The sequence below is a fragment of the Pseudophryne corroboree genome, chromosome 6, assembly GCF_028390025.1.
Source record: "Pseudophryne corroboree isolate aPseCor3 chromosome 6, aPseCor3.hap2, whole genome shotgun sequence".
Lineage (NCBI taxonomy): Eukaryota > Metazoa > Chordata > Amphibia > Anura > Myobatrachidae > Pseudophryne > Pseudophryne corroboree.
Window position 1 is genome coordinate 637,664,358 of NC_086449.1, and position 19,822 is coordinate 637,684,179.

At 47.8% G+C, this 19,822-nt stretch overlaps 1 protein-coding gene across 2 annotated transcripts in view; it reads right to left on the reverse strand.

The window, feature by feature from the left end:
- The window catches only part of HSPA4 (heat shock protein family A (Hsp70) member 4), a 123,116-nt gene extending 120,270 nt beyond the window's left edge, over positions 1–2,846 (reverse strand). The window contains exon 1 of one of the 2 annotated variants that reach the window (XM_063928153.1): positions 2,584–2,846. In XM_063928153.1, coding sequence (XP_063784223.1) covers positions 2,584–2,690 — 107 coding nt within the window. In that variant the 5' untranslated portion in view covers positions 2,691–2,846. The remainder of the gene's footprint in view (positions 1–2,583) is intronic. The other variant, XM_063928152.1, reaches the window with a different exon arrangement.
- Between the last annotated feature and the right edge of the window lie 16,976 nt (positions 2,847–19,822).

The following is a 19,822-nucleotide window of genomic DNA, read 5'->3' on the forward strand; positions in this document are numbered from 1 at the left end:
TTCCAGAAATCCATACAAACCACATAATGATGTGAATGAACAATTATTCCCTGTAAAACGCTGCGGAATATGTGCGCGCTATATAAATAACTGGTGAAAAATAAATACTGTGCACAATATTGTGCAGCAGAACAGTTACCGGGGTAATTCAGATCGCACTCTGACATGCGGGGGGACGCCCAGCACAGGGCTAGTCCGCCACACATGTCAGGCCCTATCAGCGTAACAATTGTCTGCAGCAAGCTGCCTAGTAAACATTCCGGTGGGTGCTTTTCCTACATCTGGCACATATTGTAACGTATTGGCAAATCCATTTACCTGGCTCTACAGGTGAAGGTAGTGCCAACAATACAAAGAGGGGCAATTCAAGAGTCAGAGAACTAGTATCATTCTAAAGGAGTTCAGGAGCCAGTTCAATTATTTGTGCACCAGCCCTGCTCTGGTGGCTATGGCCACATTCTGACACAATGGGATCGATTCAATTCGGCAATTTATGAATAGCGCCGGGAATTAGCTCCCGATGCTATTCTAGTGTTCACTCTAGGCTGTTTTAGCAGGGAGCTGCGCCCTGCCCGTTTTTTAGCAGGCAAAACCCACCCTGCCCCTTTTGCGGCGCCCTGCTAGAACAGCCGCCCACTCCCTGCCCTCCCGGCGTGTATAGATGCCGTGCCCATGCGCGCGGCATCCATTCACGCATTGGGAGAGGGCTGTGGGAAGCCCAGCATTCGCCGCGCGCGCACATGTGCCCCCGGAGTCCGGCGCCCTGCCCCTTTTCACTCCTAGAGTGAACACTAGCTATTCAATTCAGCCGCTAGTTACCCGCAATTGTCGGGAATTCTTCTCTCATCCCCGGGGGATGAGAGAAGAAACCCGACAAAAGTGCTGCCTCGCGGCTGGCGCAAGACTAATTCTGTCGGGAATCAGCCTCGCGCCGGGGAGTTAAGTCGGAGCATGCCCGTCTCCCGACAATTCAACCTGTTTAGTCGGCGAGAACGGGCCATGGCCGACTTAACTGGAGCTGAATTAAATAGCGTCGGGAGCTAATTCCCGGCGCTATTCATAAATTGCCGAATTGAATCGACCCCAATGAATGGGAATAACTACATTAAGCAGCTGTGCCTAGTGCCAAGACCGATGAAGTTATGCAACATCCAGCCCCAAAGCACAACAGAAATCTGGGCGATGTGAACATGTCAGGTGTGTGTGAGAAGAAATCAGTAAGTGCAGCCTCAGGGCTGGCCGCCCAAAACAACTGAATTATCTCCAGGCAACTATAGACGGGATCAATTCTCTAAATCAATTGAATTGGTCCCAGAAAGTTACGAAACAGACACATGATAACAGTACATTTATGTAAGTGCAGTGTTCATGCTCATGGATCCTGTCAATACTTCCTACATGGGGAACATTGTGGTGAAGAAGTGAAAAGAGTAGAGGTGAGCCAGCGGAGAAGTTGCAATTTTATAGAAAGCACTTGATAAATGTTACTTCAGAGCAGATACATTGGTTGCCACGGACAACTTCTTCGCTGGCTCTTCTCCACTCTATTCACTGCTTCATACGGCTACCCAGGTTGGGTATGAGTGACGGGCGGTCAGGATACAGATACTGGGATCCCAGCCGCCGGGGGAGCAAGCGCATCGAAGCACCTTTCGGGCTCGCTGCTATCACCACAGGTTATATTCCCACTTTATGCGTATCATGGACAGCCACAAGTGGGAATAATCCTGGGCCCCCTGCAGACATTCTGGTGGACAGGATCCCGACATTGGTATGCTGACCACCAGGATCATAAACTATATCCCCATCTACCACAATGATTACTATCTGGAAGTCCGTTAAGCTGCATTCATACCTATGATACCGTCCAAAAAATAAAATAAAAATGGAGGTTATTCAACAATTCTCAGTAAAACGGCACATAACTGAACAATCACTCCAATATTTATTTTAACACAAATTAAAAACCAAAACACAATTATTTCACTTTGTATCTTGTTCAGAATAAGTGTTCCTCATGCAGAGACCTGCTCAATAGAGCGAGCATAGCACTAGTGAGCAATTAATGAGGGCACAGATCCAGGAGGGGTGTCACTGGGGACTTTACCCATTTAAAGGATTAAAAAATAAAAGCCACACACAGTACGTCCGATGTTTTCATTTTCAAGAAAGTGGGTAACCTATAGGTCCTGCAGTCATACACCCCCCCCCCCCCCCAAGTCTATGACTTAACACGCAGCCAATAGGTACTGCCAGGATATGCATGGCCTACGCTGCATGTGGAGGAATGGTAAAAGCAGCATGAATAGGTCATTATTACACACAGCACAGGGGACAGAGATGGAAATAATGCACACGAGAGAGAGAGAGAGATCGATCCTGTATGAAGCAGAGGGCAGCCCCGTTGCACAACCGGGCACGAAGCAGCAGTAGCTTACACCAGACACACAGCCCTCCCCCTATCAGGAGCCCCGGCAGGCCGAAGCCTGTGTCAGAAGCGATGGGGGGCGGATGAGGGACATGTGCAGCAGCAGCGCGGTAGACAGCACCAGACAACATGGCGGCGCCGGGTATAACACTCACGGGGTGCTGCGGTCGCTGTACTCATTCGCCACAGTCTCGATCCCTCCGGCTCTGGCCACCGCGACATAGCAGCTCTGGAAGCCCAGATCAATCCCCACCACCGACATGACTGCAGCGTGAGACACTGGCAGCTGGCAGAACTGAGGTCGGTAGAGCGGCCACACTACGCTCCTCCGCGCCTGCTGCTGGGAGATGAATGGAGCCGGGGAAGATCTCGAAAGATCTCGCTGTCAAAGGAGGAGTAAAGCAAAGAAACAACGCTGGCAAGTATCGCGATAGAGAGAACGTCACAGCCTCGGCCTAAACAGGCCTATCCGCTCATTCCTGCAGCTTTGTGGAACCAATGAGCGGCGCACACTGCCGTGACGTCAGAAGAGTGAGCGGGAGGCGCCTGGTGACTAAGCTGCCTCCCTGTGCTCCGCCCTCCTTGTGAGGTCGGTTGGGGGTGGGGGGAGTCCTCCTGCGTCATGCGCACGTTGCTGCAGTTGCCTCGGAGACTGCAAGGAGTGGGCGGTGGCTGTGCTGCAGATGATGGGGATGGGCCTGCATAATGAGCTATTTGCATATAGGACATACATGCAAATGACCATGGAAGCGATGGTTGTATCAGTAGTGTCTCAGTGTTATGTTATCTAGTACCCGCTGCTGTCACGGCCTGTGATGGTGCAGCGTTGTTATTATTCTTCAAAGGGTGGCTGGCTGCACATAGGCTACAGCACCAGCACGTCTGTGGTACAGCAGCTGGTTTAAAATGCCAGGCACTGGAGGGGCCATAATACAGTGGAGTGTACCATGTGATCCTCTCAGCAGCAATAAGGGAAGACCAAAAACATTCTTGAATTAATTTCCATAGAATCATGAATGTATGATATCCTTTAATTAAATGTCTATTTAAAATACAGATCTTCTACAGTAGATGGTCTCTACAGTATGTGCTACGATAGACATCGGTTGTTCCTGTGACATCTGTCGTTGGCATGCACAGGATATGCCCACATTTTGTGGACCTGTTTCATTATGATATGTATGTTTTACTTATTATTGCTGTGCTTTATTCACCTCTTCAAGACTGGATGAGTGACTCAAGACTGGATGGTTGTCACTCCTACTTACCACACAGAACATTCTCTGAGGCCCACCCCCCCGCCCCCATAATTGGCACTACTGTAAAGTGATAAATCTGTGCGTACTGCAAAAGGGGGCATATCCCTGCTGAAGTGGGTGTGGCTTTGCATAAAGGGGCGTGACATTGCAGGAAAAGACTACCTTATACCCCAGTTTTGCAATCTGCACGCCCAGACGTTGGCTACCACAGGGAAAAAAATAATCCTGATTCATGCCCCTTACATTATTTGTCATTTTTCCTCCTTATAGTAATGCCCAGTATACATTATGCCACATACTGCAATGGCCTTTAGACATTATGCCACAATAACGCCCATTACACAATATGCCACAATAATGCCCATTACACAGTATGCCACACACCGTAATGCACCTGACACATTATGCCACACACCGTCTTGCCTGTGACACATTATGACACACACCGCAATGCCCATTATACATTATGCCACACACTGCAATACCCCTGAGACATTATACCACATACCAAAATGCCTGTGATATAGTATACCACACACCGTACTGCCTGTGACACACACCGCAATGCCCGTTATACATTATGCCACACACTGCAATGCCCCTGAGACATTATACCATGTACCACAATGCCCGTTATATAGTATACCACAAACCGTAATGCCTACACACACCGCAATGTCCGTGATACATTATGCCTAGGGTGGCCAATCCTGGGCCATTTTTTCAATCCCGGGTATCGGGATTGAAAAATGGTCAATACCGGGATACCCGGGATTGGATTATTTGCTGTGTGGCCGCCCTCCTGCCCCACTCCCATAATTTACCATCCAACACCGGAGGGAGGGACACTTCCTGTGGGTGATGGGAAGAGGCAGCGTCTGAGCATCATGAGGACCCTCAATGCTGCCCGGCATTACAAAATTCCCGGAGCTTCCAATCCCGGGATTGAATCCTGGCCGTTTTTGGGCCTAAATCCCGGGATCCCGCCAATTTCTGATCCCGGGATTGGCCTCCCTAATTATGCCGCACACTGCAATGCCCATTACACATTAAGCCCTACAGTAAGGCTTCTAATTACTTTTAAATTACCTGCTCGTTGCCAAGGGTTTCATGCTCAGGGTGTCATGCTTGTTGCCAGGGGTTTCATGCGCTAGGTGTTACGCTTGTTGCCAGGGGTATCATGTACTGGGTGTCAAGCTTTTTGCCATGGTGTAATATTTGTTGCCAGGGGCCTTATGCACTGGGTGTCATGCTCGTTGCTAGGGGCTAATGCTTGTTGCCAGGGATTTCATGAGCTGGGTGTTGTGCTTGTTACTAGGGGGTAATGCTTGTTGCTAGGGCTGTGCTCTCAGTGCCACATATGCCCCCAGTGCCAGATATTCCCCTACAGTGCCAGATAAAAATATGCCCCCATAGTGCCAGAAACACATATGCCCCCAGTGACACATATGCCCCCACAGTACCAGATTCACATATGCCTCTAGTGCCAAATATGCCCCCCAGTGCCAGATACACATATGCCCCCAGTGCCAGCTATACATATGCCCCCAGTGCCAAAAATGCCCCTCCCCCAGTGCCAGGTACACATTCACCCCCTGCTGCTGTGCTGTCCGGGAAGGAGGGTAGTCTCTGAGTTCAGGAAGGAGCTGGAGGGCACAGCGCGCGCCTGTCCTGTGTCTCCAGCAGCGTGTCTGTCAAATGAAGTGCTGATTCGTGAGCCAATCAGAGCTCGTGGACCGGCAGCTGCTGCTCCTGATTGGCTGCCAGTCCACAAGCTCCGAGCTGGTCTCACGAGCTGGCACTTCATTTGACAGACACGCTGCCGCCGAAGACCTAGGAAGGACACAGGAGAGGTGCGCTGTGCCCTTCAGCTCCTTTCCGAACTCACAGCAGCAATCAGTGGCTGCGCACCCGCAGCCTTGCACCTCCAAGTCTCCGCAGTGGCTGCGGGGGTGGGAGGTACGCCACTGATTTATTGGGCTATCCAATATGTGTACATCATTACAGATTTCTCATGCTTCTGTTGGCCAAAATAAATTATATTTAAATATGCGTGCACATAGTTTTTTTTATTTAACATCTTATTTACAATTATTTAACTTTAGGGAAAGACCTAAAGTTAGACATCACACATTGCCCCATAATGAATTAAAGCCATGCACACATCGGCAGTATCAGTGATCCTAGTAGCCACGTAGTATGTCTTTCTCAAGGTACAAATTCCAGTGAGATAATTAGGATTTGTATCCAGATATCCATGTCTAACAAATTACAATGGTATTAAGCTAACCACTTATTGCTACCCTAATTGTATGGAAGGCCATGCAATGTTCCACCTTAAAATATGTGACAACAAAGAAGCCATTTCCCATTCTCCCAAATAAATTACTTATGTAGTAACCAGGGACGTAGTGGTTGAGCCAGCGGTCGCCAACCTGTTGCTCGCGAGAGGCGCTCAGCGCTGTAGCTACCCGGAAGTGCCGGGAGCGCTCAGCGCTGGCAGCACCCCGGAGAGAGTGATGTCCTGTCCTGCTGCGGAGCCTGCCATCCCGCCCAGCTTGCCTGAGATGTACACCGGCCTGAGCGGCTTGCTGCTGCTGCGCCTCAGCCTCCTCAGTGTCACTCTATCAGAGCCTGAGCGAGGAGCTGGGGGAGACAGAAGTGGATGGCCTGGCAGAGGCAGAAGAAGGCTGGGCGCAGGAGACGCCGGGGAGGTGGCGGCTGAGCGAGGACAATTTCTGGTGTCAGACAGTCTGGGAGTGTGGGTGAGTGCAGGGGCTGGGGGAGAGCTGCTGTATACCATGCTGTCTTTTGCCATCATGTGTGCACCTTGTACAGTATGCCCCTCCTTGGTAACGAGCATTACACCCCTGGCAACTAGACCCCTGACAGCGAACATGACATGCAGTGCGTTACACCCCTGGCAACAAGACCCCTGACAATGAGCATGACACGCAGAGCATTACACTTCTGGCAACGTGCATGACACGCAAAGCATTACACCCCTGGCAACGAGCAGGACACGCAGAGCATTACACCCCTGGCAACAAGACCACGGGCAACGAGCATGACACCCCTGGCAACAAGCATGGAACCCACAGCATGAAACCCCTGGCAACAACCATTACCCTCCTGGCAACAAGCAGGACACCCAGGGCATGAAACCCCTGGCAACGTATATGAAACCCCTGGCAATGAGTATGAGACCCCTGACAATGAGTAGGTAATTTAAAATTAATTAGAAACCTTACTGTGGGGCATAATGTGTAAGGGGCATTATTATAAGGAGGAAAAAGTACAAATAATGTAAGGAGCATGAATCAGGATTATTATTTTCTTATGGTGGCCAGTGTCTGGGCGTGCGGTTGCAAAACTGGGGTATAAGGTAGTCTTTTCCTGCATTACCACACCCCTTGCAGTGAGGCCACATCCTCTTTTTGGAGCACGCGCTCCTACGGCACCCCTCCCATTTAATATAGCAATGGGAGGGGTGCCAGAAACTTTTTTGGCAGGAGGGTGCAAAATGTATAGCTACGCCACTGCCCACGACTCCAGTCTTAACATTGAGAGCGCGCCAGTAATCATTCAAGTACAGTATTTTTTTCCCAAAAACTTCAGTAGCTACTCAGGAGGTTTAATTTTTCTCGAATAGCTCACACCCCAATTAAGGTTGGAGACCACTGGGTTAGGCCATCCGGCTCCACTTGAAAACAGACCAAAGCCGAAATCTCATATGCACCATCGTACTTGTATGAGGTGCACTTCCAAGCACCTCTGCTGTCCAAAGCTCTACCAATACACTTAGTCCCCATTTCCTCTATCTTGATGGATGTCTGAACAGTGGACAGTCTTGGCAATGTAAAGACAGTGTCCTAAAGAGGGTGGGGCAACTGGGGCATGTGTCCCAGGCGCCAGTGTCAGTGGCGCACCCAGGGGGGGTTTCCGAGCACCCAGAAACCCCCTCCACTAAAAAAAAATAAAAAAAATTTCCGGCTGCATGAGTATTATTAATGGCTGCCTAGCGTCCTCTGCAGCCTGCTGTCTTCCTGGTGGCACTTGTAAGTGCAGTAAAAGTTTACTTTATTTTAATTATAGTACATATATATCCATGTGCATACATATATACACATGTATATACATACATACATATAAACACACACACATATGATATATACATGTGTATATATACGTGTACTGTATGTGTGTGTATATATATATATATATATATATGTATGCATGTTTAATATGCTATGTATATGTGTTTATGAATGTGTGTGTATATGTATATATATATATATATATACACGGTATATATATGTGTAGATATGTATTATATATATATAGATAGATAGATAGATAGATAGATACCCTTGTAGTAGCCGACACTCGGAAGGCCTCTGTGGGCTTTCTGGCTCAGGTGCCATCCTATGAGGTTTCCACCTCCATCACTATCCCATGTAAAGAAGGCGGCACTCAGAGATTTGAAGGTGCAAAAGAATATTTAGTAAACAAGCTGCACAGTTACATCAACGTTTTGGGGCGCGCAGCCCCTTCATCAGGATGATGAAGGGGCTGCGCGCCCCGAAACGTTGATGTAACTCTGCAGCTTGTTTACTAAATATTCTTTTGCACCTTCGAGTCTCTGAGTGACGCCTTCTTTACATGGGATATATATATATATATATATATATATACACAGACACACTAGTTTTACGGATCCAGCATATACTGGGTCACCTCAGTCCCCACCCCCGTGATTGGCTTCACCCAGTTCTGGAAACCCCCCCATGCAAATCCTGCGTTTGCCACTGAGTGTGGAGAGAGTGCTAGTATGGGGGCCTGCATTCAGGGACATAAGGTGCATCAGCAGAGCAGTTTTGTGACCAGACTGTCATTGTGCTGAAGCTGTACCCATTACCCGCCTCCTGGCAGCATTGCGCACATAAAGTGCCTATGATTTGACATTGCCTTGTCATAGCAGCAGTTAGAGGATGGCAGGAAGAGATGGCCTTCTTTTATAAGTAAACTACAGTCGGGAGACGGGGAGGACACAATATGGAATTGGAGTCCAGATGGGGAAAGGGAGCTCTGTAAGGGCCATACAGATAAGAAGGGGAGGGGGGGGATTATTGCAATTACAAACTAGGAGGGGGTGATGAGGAGCACCTTAAAGGATTTAAAGAGCATACAGACTGCGCATAGAGGGAGTGAGGGTGTACGTTAGGAACATCCATTCGGGATGGGCACGTTTAAGGTCCTGAGTAAACACAATACTCTAAGGAAAATACAGAGAAGGGGGCACTCTAATGATTATACCGACAAGCGGGGGCCATATAAAAAACAGTGACGTAACAACCACCCTGTGCCAGGCCTGCCTCCTAAGTGCATGACGTCACCCAGAAGGGACGGGGCTGCCATCACTAGAAAGTACAGCAGTGCTCAAAGGACGCAGAGTGCCTGCCTGGAGCGTCCTTTAGATGTTCCAGGGGACACTGTCGCAGTGATACTGGCTGCAGGGTGCTGTTCTATTCACCCTGCTAGCCAGAGGCAAGGGCTATTGGTTTGCAATAGAGCGTCCCACAGAGTAGCACACCCTTAGTTAAGGTCTTGATAAAGAATAGTCAAATTAGGGTGTCGACTTGCGCCAATTGATATCTTCGGGATGACAATCAAAGCATGCAGCTGAGAACAGCAGGAACCTTTCAAAGTACAGTGTCACAACTGAGGGTTTTGGCTGACAGGAGGAAGCCTCAGTTGTAGGGGCTGGAATGAAATTAAACCTGGAGGGTTTAATCAGACCCCTGGACATGTAAGTGCAAAAGATTACCCAAAGGTGTGACCATGACAACCAGGGTTAAAAGTCAATAAAAGATTTTATTAACAGACTCCGTGTATAACAACAGTATTCACAGTTGATAAAAGCAAGTGGCATATAATACAGTTCCTGGATCACGTGTAACCGTAGAAGGTATCACAGAGCACTGGTAGGTTAAGGAATAGATGTTAATGTCCCTTGATGGATTAACCTTACCAGGCCTGGCTGTAGTAGTGAAGATAGCCGAGGAACACGCCAGTGGATGTAATTGGTAACTTGAACAGACTGTTGTAGATACTGGATGGAACCAGCCAGATGGTAGAGACACGGAGTGGATGCTGAGTGGAATCAGCCAGGTGATGAAGACACGGAGTGGATGCTGGATGGAACCAGACAGGTGATGAAGACACGGAGTGGATGCTGGATGGAACCAGACAGGTGGTGAAGACACGGAGTGGATGCGGGATGGAACCAGACAGGTGGTGAAGACACGGAGTGGATGCGGGATGGAACCAGACAGGTGGTGAAGACACGGAGTGAATACTGTAAGATGCTAGGGAGCGTGGAAACAGGAGAGTAGTGGAGAGGTTACCGGTGGTAGTGGATACTGCTGGTAAGTAGGGATCCGCTGGAGTAACACCGGTACTTTGAAGAAAGTAATACTGCTGAAATCTGACCGCTTGAAGCAGATGATAGTAGCTGGAAGCTGGAATAGCCTCGGAGGGCTGCAGAGTCAGGCTGCACCACAAGATGGAAGGCTGGTGCGGGTCTCGTAGTATCTGCTGGAGACAGGAGCTGGAACCTGGAAAAACAACCACAGGGAAGAGACACTGGAACAAGGTTTGACATTCAAAGCACTGACCTCTTCCTGGCCCAGGCACAGGATACTTATGCCTGCAGCAAGGCAGGTATTGTCTGGCCAATCATGCAGGTTTACTGTGTAGCAGATTGGTGGAGAATGGACATGTGACTAAGGGAAACATGGCTGCGCCCATGTTAGTACTTGGAGGGAAAGCTGGTTTGGAAAACCATGTGGGATCATAACAATAATGGCGGCGCTGGCCGCGGAGGACAGGAGACGCCAAACTGATAACTGCACCCTGAGACACATGGATGACATCGGAGGCCGCGGCAGGCATGGGGCACCACTCTGACAACCTGCATACTGTAACACAGAAACGGCGGCGGAGGACGGGAGACGCCATGCTAGATTCAAACATTGCGCCGCTGTGACAGCGTCTCAGCGTGACAGGAGGGATATGCATAGTGTGGACATCAGGAACACAGATGAGATCCGGCCCTGGAACGCTGAGCCAGCCTCAGAAGGCATCTGAAAGGCAAGTAATGGCATCCAGATACCCGGATCCTGACAGCACCCCCCCCTTTAGGAGTGGCCCCAGGACACTTCTTCGGCTTTTGAGGAAACTTAGAGTGGAAATTCCGGACCAAGGCAGGAGCATGGACATCAGAAGCATTGGTCCAAGAGCGTTCTTCAGGACCATAGCCCTTCCAGTCAATAAGATACTGCAATTGACCGTAACGGAAACGTGAGTCCAGAATCTTGGCCACTTCATACTCAACTCCCCGTTGAGTTTGGACTTTCGGAGCAGAAGGAAGTGCAGAGTGAAACCGATTCAGGATCAGCGGTTTCAATAGAGACACATGGAATGTCCTGGGTATCTTTAGGAAGGGAGGTAACTGGAGTTTATAGGCAACAGGATTGATGACTTGTTCAATTTTAAAAGGACCGATGTAACGAGGTGCAAATTTCATGCTGGGAACTCTCAGCCTCAAATTCTTCGTGGACAACCACACACGATCACCCACCTTGAGAGCAGGGACTGCTCTACGCTTCCTATCAGCGAACTTCTTGTACCTAAATGAGGCTTTGAGCAGGGCCGCTCGCACATTCTTCCAGTTATTAGAAATCTGACGCAAAGTGATATCCACTGCTGGAATTGAAGTTGCTGGAAGCGGTTGGAATTCTGGAACTTTAGGGTGGAATCCATAGTTGATGAAGAATGGTGTTGAAGAAGATGAGGAATGGTATTGATTGTTGTGGCTGAACTCGGCCCAAGGAAGGAGTTGAACCCAGTCATCTTGGGAGGAAGACACATAAATGCGGAGGAAGGCCTCCAAGTCCTGATTTACCCTCTCGGTTTGACCATTGGTCTGAGGATGATAAGCTGTGGAAAACTTTAACTTGACTTGGAGGGCTTGACATAAACTTCGCCAAAACTTGGCTACAAATTGCACACCACGGTCGGAGATGATCTCTTCAGGAAGACCGTGGAGTCGGAAGATCTCTTCAAAAAACACTTGAGCCAGCTTGGAAGCTGACGGAAGACCGGTGAGAGGTATGAAATGTGCCATCTTGGTGAACCGGTCAACTACCACCCAGATGGTATTAAACTTGTTGCACATGGGCAGATCTGTAACAAAGTCCATCGACAAATGGGTCCACGGTCGACGGGGAACAGATAATGGAACCAGTTGCCCAGCAGGCGACTGGCAGGAGACTTTGTGTTGGGCACACTTTGGGCAGGAGGCAATAAATTCCATGACGTCCTTCTTCAGAGTTGGCCACCAATAGGACCTAGAAATAAACTCAAAGGTCTTCTGGATGCCTGCATGTCCGGCAAAACTGGAAGCATGAGCCCAATGCATGAGCTTCTTCCTTAACACCGGCTTCACAAAACTTTTCCCTGGTGGAGGCGTAGAGTCCATCCCTACCGTGGAGAATGCCAACGGATTAATAATAGGATGCTTGTCCGAAGACTCTGACTCATTTTCTTGCTCCCATGAGCGGGAAAGGGCATCGGCCTTGCGATTCTGAGAACCCGGACAGAACTGGAGTTTAAAGTCGAACCTGGAAAAGAAAAGTGCCCATCTGGCTTGACGAGGGTTAAGACATTGTGCGCCTTTCAAATATAAAAGATTTTTGTGGTCGGTAAGTATAGTGACTGAATGAGAAGCTCCCTCTAACAGATATCTCCATTCTTCCAGAGCGAGCTTGATGGCTAGCAACTCCTGATCGCCAATGGCATAGTTGCGCTCAGCTGGGGAGAACTTCCGGGAGAAGAAACTGCAAGGATGTAGATGACCATCTTTAGCCCTCTGGGATAACACCGCTCCTACTCCAACGGAGGAGGCATCTACCTCAAGGATGAAAGGAGAGTCGATGTCGGGCTGTTTCAGAACTGGTGCAGAGATGAAGCGTTGCTTTAATAGATAAAAAGCATGCGTAGCTTCTTCAGACCACTTGGACGGGTTAGCACCCTTCTTGGTAAAAGCAGTGATAGGCGCCACAATGGTGGAAAAGTCTCGTATAAACTTTCTGTAGTAATTGGCGAACCCTAAGAACCTCTGTACCTCTTTGAGGGTTAGGGGAATCGGCCAATTCTGGATTGCTTGTAGTTTCTCAGGATCCATCTCTAGTCCGGAACCGGACACAATGTAACCTAGAAACGGAATGGATTTGACTTCAAAAACACATTTCTCTAATTTGCAATAGAGATGATTGACACGGAGACGGGACAGAACCTCCTTTACCCAGAAGCGATGTTCCTCTAGATTGTTAGCAAAGATAAGAATATCGGCCCTCATTCCGAGTTGATCGGTCGCAAGGCGAATTTAGCAGAGTTACACACGCTAAGCCGCCGCCTACTGGGAGTGAATCTTAGCTTCTTAAAATTGCGACCGATGTATTCGCAATATTGCGATTACTAACTACTTAGCAGTTTCAGAGTAGCTCCAGACTTACTCTGCCTGTGCGATCATTTCAGTGCTTGTCGTTCCTGGTTGACGTCACAAACACACCCAGCGTTCGCCCAGGCACTCCCACCGTTTCTCCGGCCACTCCTGCGTTTTTTCCGGAAACGGTAGCGTTTTCAGCCACACGCCCCTGAAACGCCGTGTTTCCGCCCAGTAACACCCATTTCCTGTCAATCACATTACGATCGCCGGAGCGAAGAAAAAGCCGTGAGTAAAAATACTTTCTTCATAGTAAAGTTACTTGGCGCAGTCGCAGTGCGAACCTTGCGCATGCGTACTAAGCGGATTTTCACTGCGATGCGATGAAAAAGAACGAGCGAACAACTCGGAATGAGGGCCATCATCTAGGTAAACTACGACATGGCGGTACAGGATGTCTCTGAAGATCTCATTTACAAAATGTTGGAAAACGGCTGGAGCGTTGCTCAATCCGAAGGGCATGACGAGGTACTCATAGTGTCCATCCCGGGTGTTAAAGGCGGTCTTCCACTCGTCACCCTCACGGATCCGGATGAGATTGTAGGCACCCCTCAAATCCAACTTTGTAAAGATGGTTGCTCCGCTAACTCTATCGAAGAGCTCTGTAATCAAGGGTAAAGGATAACGGTTCTTAACGGTAATGTCGTTCAAACCTCTGTAGTCGATGCACGGCCGCAGGCCACCATCCTTCTTTTTAACGAAAAAGAAGCCTGCGCCAGCTGGAGAAGAGGAAGGTCGAATTAAACCCTTCGCCAGGTTCTCTTTGATGTACAAATATACAGATAGAGTGCGCTATCAACGGCAGCCTGTACAGGGAAGGTCAGTTCCCTTAAAATATATATATGAAGAAAAAAGAAATGTACTGGCGCCAGCTGAAATTCAATAACGGAATATATATAGATTATATAAAATATATTTTTATTAAATTCAACTAGGAGATTTAGCTTATCTCTCAAGAATAAAATACAACCACATTAAAAAATGTATCACTTTAAAAAATGAACACTGTAGGAAACCACAGGGTATTAACCCTTTCAATTCAAATGTCCACAGTTCCTGGCTAGGACACTAATCCACATTTGCCCACAAGTTGTTTTATATGTAACTTTTTACCAGGCTTGCTTCCGGATTAGGTCCCCTAGGAGTCCCAAGCAGATGGAGTCCAGATGGCAATTGGGGATGAGTCCGGGTCTGTAGAAAGACTTGTGTCGGAATTTGATCCAGTGGATGCTGATAAGTCCAAATACCGCCAGGGAGTGGATAGGGTGCTGGTACCTGTGGTCCTACAGGGAAAGCTCAACGCGTTTCGCTGGTCCAATAGAAGCCAGCTTCCTCAGGAGCATGAATCCAGTGTCCAATTTATGAGCTATATATACCCTTACTCATTAAAGATTAATTGAGAGCATCTGTTAGCCCTGCTAACACATTAAAATTCATTACACAAACCTAGTGTTCAGCTACAGCAGAAGGCAATCTATAATCAACCAGCATTAGTAGAAGTCATCATTTGTAAAAACGAGTGCTCTAAATAGCACAAAAATGTATGTTTATATTACATATTTTGTATCATGTGATCGCCCCCGATCACATGACACTCAGTCTCCAATGATCTCAATGTTAGAAATTCAAAACGTTCGCGCGTCCGACCACGTGACCAACTCCGATCACGTGGTCTAGCTGGCGCGTCATGCGTCTCACGGAGCGAGAGAGAATCCCGTCCTGCATTGTTACTTGTGCAGTGTATTACCGCCCGGGACCACGTGATTATCATCGATCACGTGACTCCTCCATGGCATCATGCGGTTCACAGACCAGGAACAGGTCACCTCGCTCCGTGGAACGCATGCATATAGAATGAGGAAGTACATCCTACACTCTTAGATTCTTGGAGAGCAGTACTTACTAGCAATATATGGAAGCCAAAGATAATCTACATGGTTTAGAATGATAACACATACTGGTCAGAATATAATAAATGGAGAAACAGAAAAAAAGGGGGGGGATTAGAATGAATCAAATCACAAAGTATTATAATTTAGAATAAGACAGTACAAATGCACGGATAAACAGATAAAGTATCCAACCTTTTTTATCCAAAGATATCGGGGAGACCATGATTGGAGGAACATATAAAATATCTAATATCTGACCATATGTCACTATTATTGTCATATTAGACTATCAAACTCTCTGAGACAGAGAAAATACCCTGAGAAACTCCTACAACAAGCTTTTAGTGAAGTTTATCACATGGACAGGAATAAACTTCTTATCTCTAAAACTAAAGATAGAATAATTGGGGATGAAAATATCTGTTTATCCGTGCATTTGTACTGTCTTATTCTAAATTATAATACTTTGTGATTTGATTCATTCTAATCCCCCCCCTTTTTTTCTGTTTCTTCATTTATTATATTCTGACCAGTATGTGTTATCATTCTAAACCATGTAGATTATCTTTGGCTTCCATATATTGCTAGTAAGTACTGCTCTCCAAGAATCTAAGAGTGTAGGATGTACTTCCTCATTCTATATGCATGCGTTCCACGGAGCGAGGTGACCTGTTCCTGGTCTGTGAACCGCATGATGCCATGGAGGAGTCACGTGATCGATGATAATCACGTGGTCCCGGGCGGTAATACACTGCACAAGTAACAATGCAGGACGGGATTCTCTCTCGCTCCGTGAGACGCATGACGCGCCAGCTAGACCACGTGATCGGAGTTGGTCACGTGGTCGGACGCGCGAACGTTTTGAATTTCTAACATTGAGATCATTGGAGACTGAGTGTCATGTGATCGGGGGCGATCACATGATACAAAATATGTAATATAAACATACATTTTTGTGCTATTTAGAGCACTCGTTTTTATAAATGATGACTTCTACTAATGCTGGTTGATTATAGATTGCCTTCTGCTGTAGCTGAACACTAGGTTTGTGTAATGAATTTTAATGTGTTAGCAGGGCTAACAGATGCTCTCAATTAATCTTTAATGAGTAAGGGTATATATAGCTCATAAATTGGACACTGGATTCATGCTCCTGAGGAAGCTGGCTTCTATTGGACCAGCAAAACGCGTTGAGCTTTCCCTGTAGGACCACAGGTACCAGCACCCTATCCACTCCCTGGCGGTATTTGGACTTATCAGCATCCACTGGATCAAATTCCGACACAAGTCTTTCTACAGACCCGGACTCATCCCCAATTGCCATCTGGACTCCATCTGCTTGGGACTCCTAGGGGACCTAATCCGGAAGCAAGTCTGGTAAAAAGTTACATATAAAACAACTTGTGGGCAAATGTGGATTAGTGTCCTAGCCAGGAACTGTGGACATTTGAATTGAAAGGGTTAATACCCTGTGGTTTCCTACAGTGTTCATTTTTTAAAGTGATACATTTTTTAATGTGGTTGTATTTTATTCTTGAGAGATAAGCTAAATCTCCTAGTTGAATTTATTAAAGATATATTTTATATAATCTATATATATTCCGTTATTGAATTTCAGCCGGCGCCAGTACATTTCTTTTTTCTCTTTGATGTACTCCTCCATGGAATGCGTCTCTGGAAGGAATAACGGATAAGTTCGACCTCGAGGTGGAACCTTCCCTGGGATGAGATCAATTGGACAGTCCCATTCTCTATGAGGAGGAAGGATATCAGCGGAGGCTTTACTGACCACATCTGTGTAGTCTTGATATGGAGGAGGTGGAACATCAGACGACCTGGGGGAGGAAGAACAAACAGGAATCACTTTGGACAAACAGGTCTCAGCACAGCAGGGACCCCATGCTAGTATCTGCGTAGTCGTCCAGTCAATCGATAGATTGTGAAGACGGAGCCATGGAAGGCCCAAAACCACTGGATGTGTGGCTCTTGGAATCACTAAAAAATAAATAAATTCAGAATGAAGAACTCCTACTCTCAGACGAACTGGTAGAGTCCTTAAAGAAATAACTGCATCAAAAATCTTACTGCCATCCACGGCAGTCAAGGAAACAGACGTAGGAAGTCTCTCGGTGGGTAGGGACCACCGTTTAACATAAGCTTCGGTTATAAAATTCCCAGCTGCTCCGGAATCAAGGAGGGCAATGACGTTCTTATAACGTTGAGCAATTTGAAGCGAGACTGGGAGATTGCAATCATGAGGAGATGGAGAGGAGATCATTACTCCTAGCCGGCCCTCTCCCTGGCGAGCTAGGACTTGGAGTTTCCCGGACGTTTGGGACAGGCATTGATAATGTGAGACGGAGCTGCACAGTAGAGACAGAGAGACTCAGAAAGACGTCTTCGGCGCTCAGCGGGAGATAGACGGGAACGGCAAATTTGCATGGGCTCATCTTTGGATGGAGACGGTTGACGAGGAGGAGGAGAAGACTTTGGAAAAGATGATCTTCCTCGCTCAGTTGCTCTTTTTCTAAAACGAAGATCAACCTTTGTGCATAGTGAAATTAGCTCATCCAACTTAGAGGGCAAGTCTCTGGTAGCTAATTCATCCTTGATGCGTTCTGATAAGCCATGCCAGAATGCAGCATACAGGGCCTCGTCGTTCCATGCCAGTTCGGATGCCAGGATTTTAAACTGTATGAGATACTGTCCCACAGCACGTGTTCCCTGGCGTAAACGGAGAATCTCAGATGAAGCAGAGGTTACCCGGCCTGGCTCGTCGAAGATGCGCCTGAATGTAGCTATAAAATCAGTATAGGAAGACAACAGGGTATCGGACTTCTCACATAAAGGTGATGCCCAGTCAAGGGCTGAGCCACTGAGAAGAGAAATGAAATAGGCAATTTTAGTACGGTCACTGGGGAAATTGCCAGGTTGTAGCTCAAAATGGATTTCACACTGGTTGAGAAATCCCCTGCAGAATTTTGGAGATCCGTCAAATTTTGCTGGCGTTTGAAGATGAAGACGTGGAGTAGAAATGGGTAAGGTGGGTGGGGTTACAGCTGGTGTCACTGTTGTGGATGCACCGGACGTGCCAGGTCCACGGAGGGTCGTTTGAATCCCATCCAGTCGGGTAGAGAGATCCTGGAGACAGCGGATGATGTGGCCTTGTGCAGCCTCCTGATGTTCGAGTCTGGCTGCCAGTTCTTGCATCGGCCTAGCCGCTTGATCCTGGTCTCCGACTGGATTCATTTGGTCAGTGCTTACTGTCACAACTGAGGGTTTTGGCTGACAGGAGGAAGCCTCAGTTGTAGGGGCTGGAATGAAATTAAACCTGGAGGGTTTAATCAGACCCCTGGACATGTAAGTGCAAAAGATTACCCGAAGGTGTGACCATGACAACCAGGTTTAAAAGTCAATAAAAGATTTTATTAACAGACTCCGTGTATAACAACAGTATTCACAGTTGATAAAAGCAAGTGGCATATAATACAGTTCCTGGATCACTTGTAACCGTAGAAGGTATCACAGAGCACTGGTAGGTTAAGGAATAGATGTTAATGTCCCTTGATGGATTAACCTTACCAGGCCTGGCTGTAGTAGTGAAGATAGCCGAGGAACACGCCAGTGGATGTAATTGGTAACTTGAACAGACTGTTGTAGATACTGGATGGAACCAGCCAGATGGTAGAGACACGGAGTGGATGCTGAGTGGAATCAGCCAGGTGATGAAGACACGGAGTGGATGCTGGATGGAACCAGACAGGTGATGAAGACACGGAGTGGATGCTGGATGGAACCAGACAGGTGGTGAAGACACGGAGTGGATGCGGGATGGAACCAGACAGGTGGTGAAGACACGGAGTGAATACTGTAAGATGCTAGGGAGCGTGGAAACAGGAGAGTAGTGGAGAGGTTACCGGTGGTAGTGGATACTGCTGGTAAGTAGGGATCCGCTGGAGTAACACCGGTACTTTGAAGAAAGTAATACTGCTGAAAGCTGACCGCTGGAAGCAGATAATAGTAGCTGGAAGCTGGAATAGCCTCGGAGGGCTGCAGAGTCAGGCTGCACCGCAAGATGGAAGGCTGGTGCGGGTCTCGTAGTAGCTGCTGGAGACAGGAGCTGGAACCTGGAAAAACAACCACAGGGAAGAGACACTGGAACAAGGTTTGACATTCAAAGCACTGACCTCTTCCTGGCCCAGGCACAGGATACTTATACCTGCAGCAAGGCAGGTATTGGCTGGCCAATCATGCAGGTTTACTGTGTTGCAGATTGGTGGAGAATGGACATGTGACTAAGGGAAACATGGCTGCGCCCATGTTAGTACTTGGAGGGAAAGCTGGTTTGGAAAACCATGTGGGATCATAACAATAATGGCGGCGCTGGCCGCGGAGGACAGGAGACGCCAAACTGATAACTGCACCCTGAGACACATGGATGACATCGGAGGCCGCGGCAGGCATGGGGCACCACTCTGACAACCTGCATACTGTAACACAGGAACGGCGGCGGAGGCCGCGGAGGACGGGAGACGCCATGCTAGATTCAAACATGGCGCCGCTGTGACAGCATCTCAGCATGGCAGGAGGGATATGCATAGTGTGGACATCAGGAACACAGATGAGATCCGGCCCTGGAACGCTGAGCCAGCCTCAGAAGGCATCTGAAAGGCAA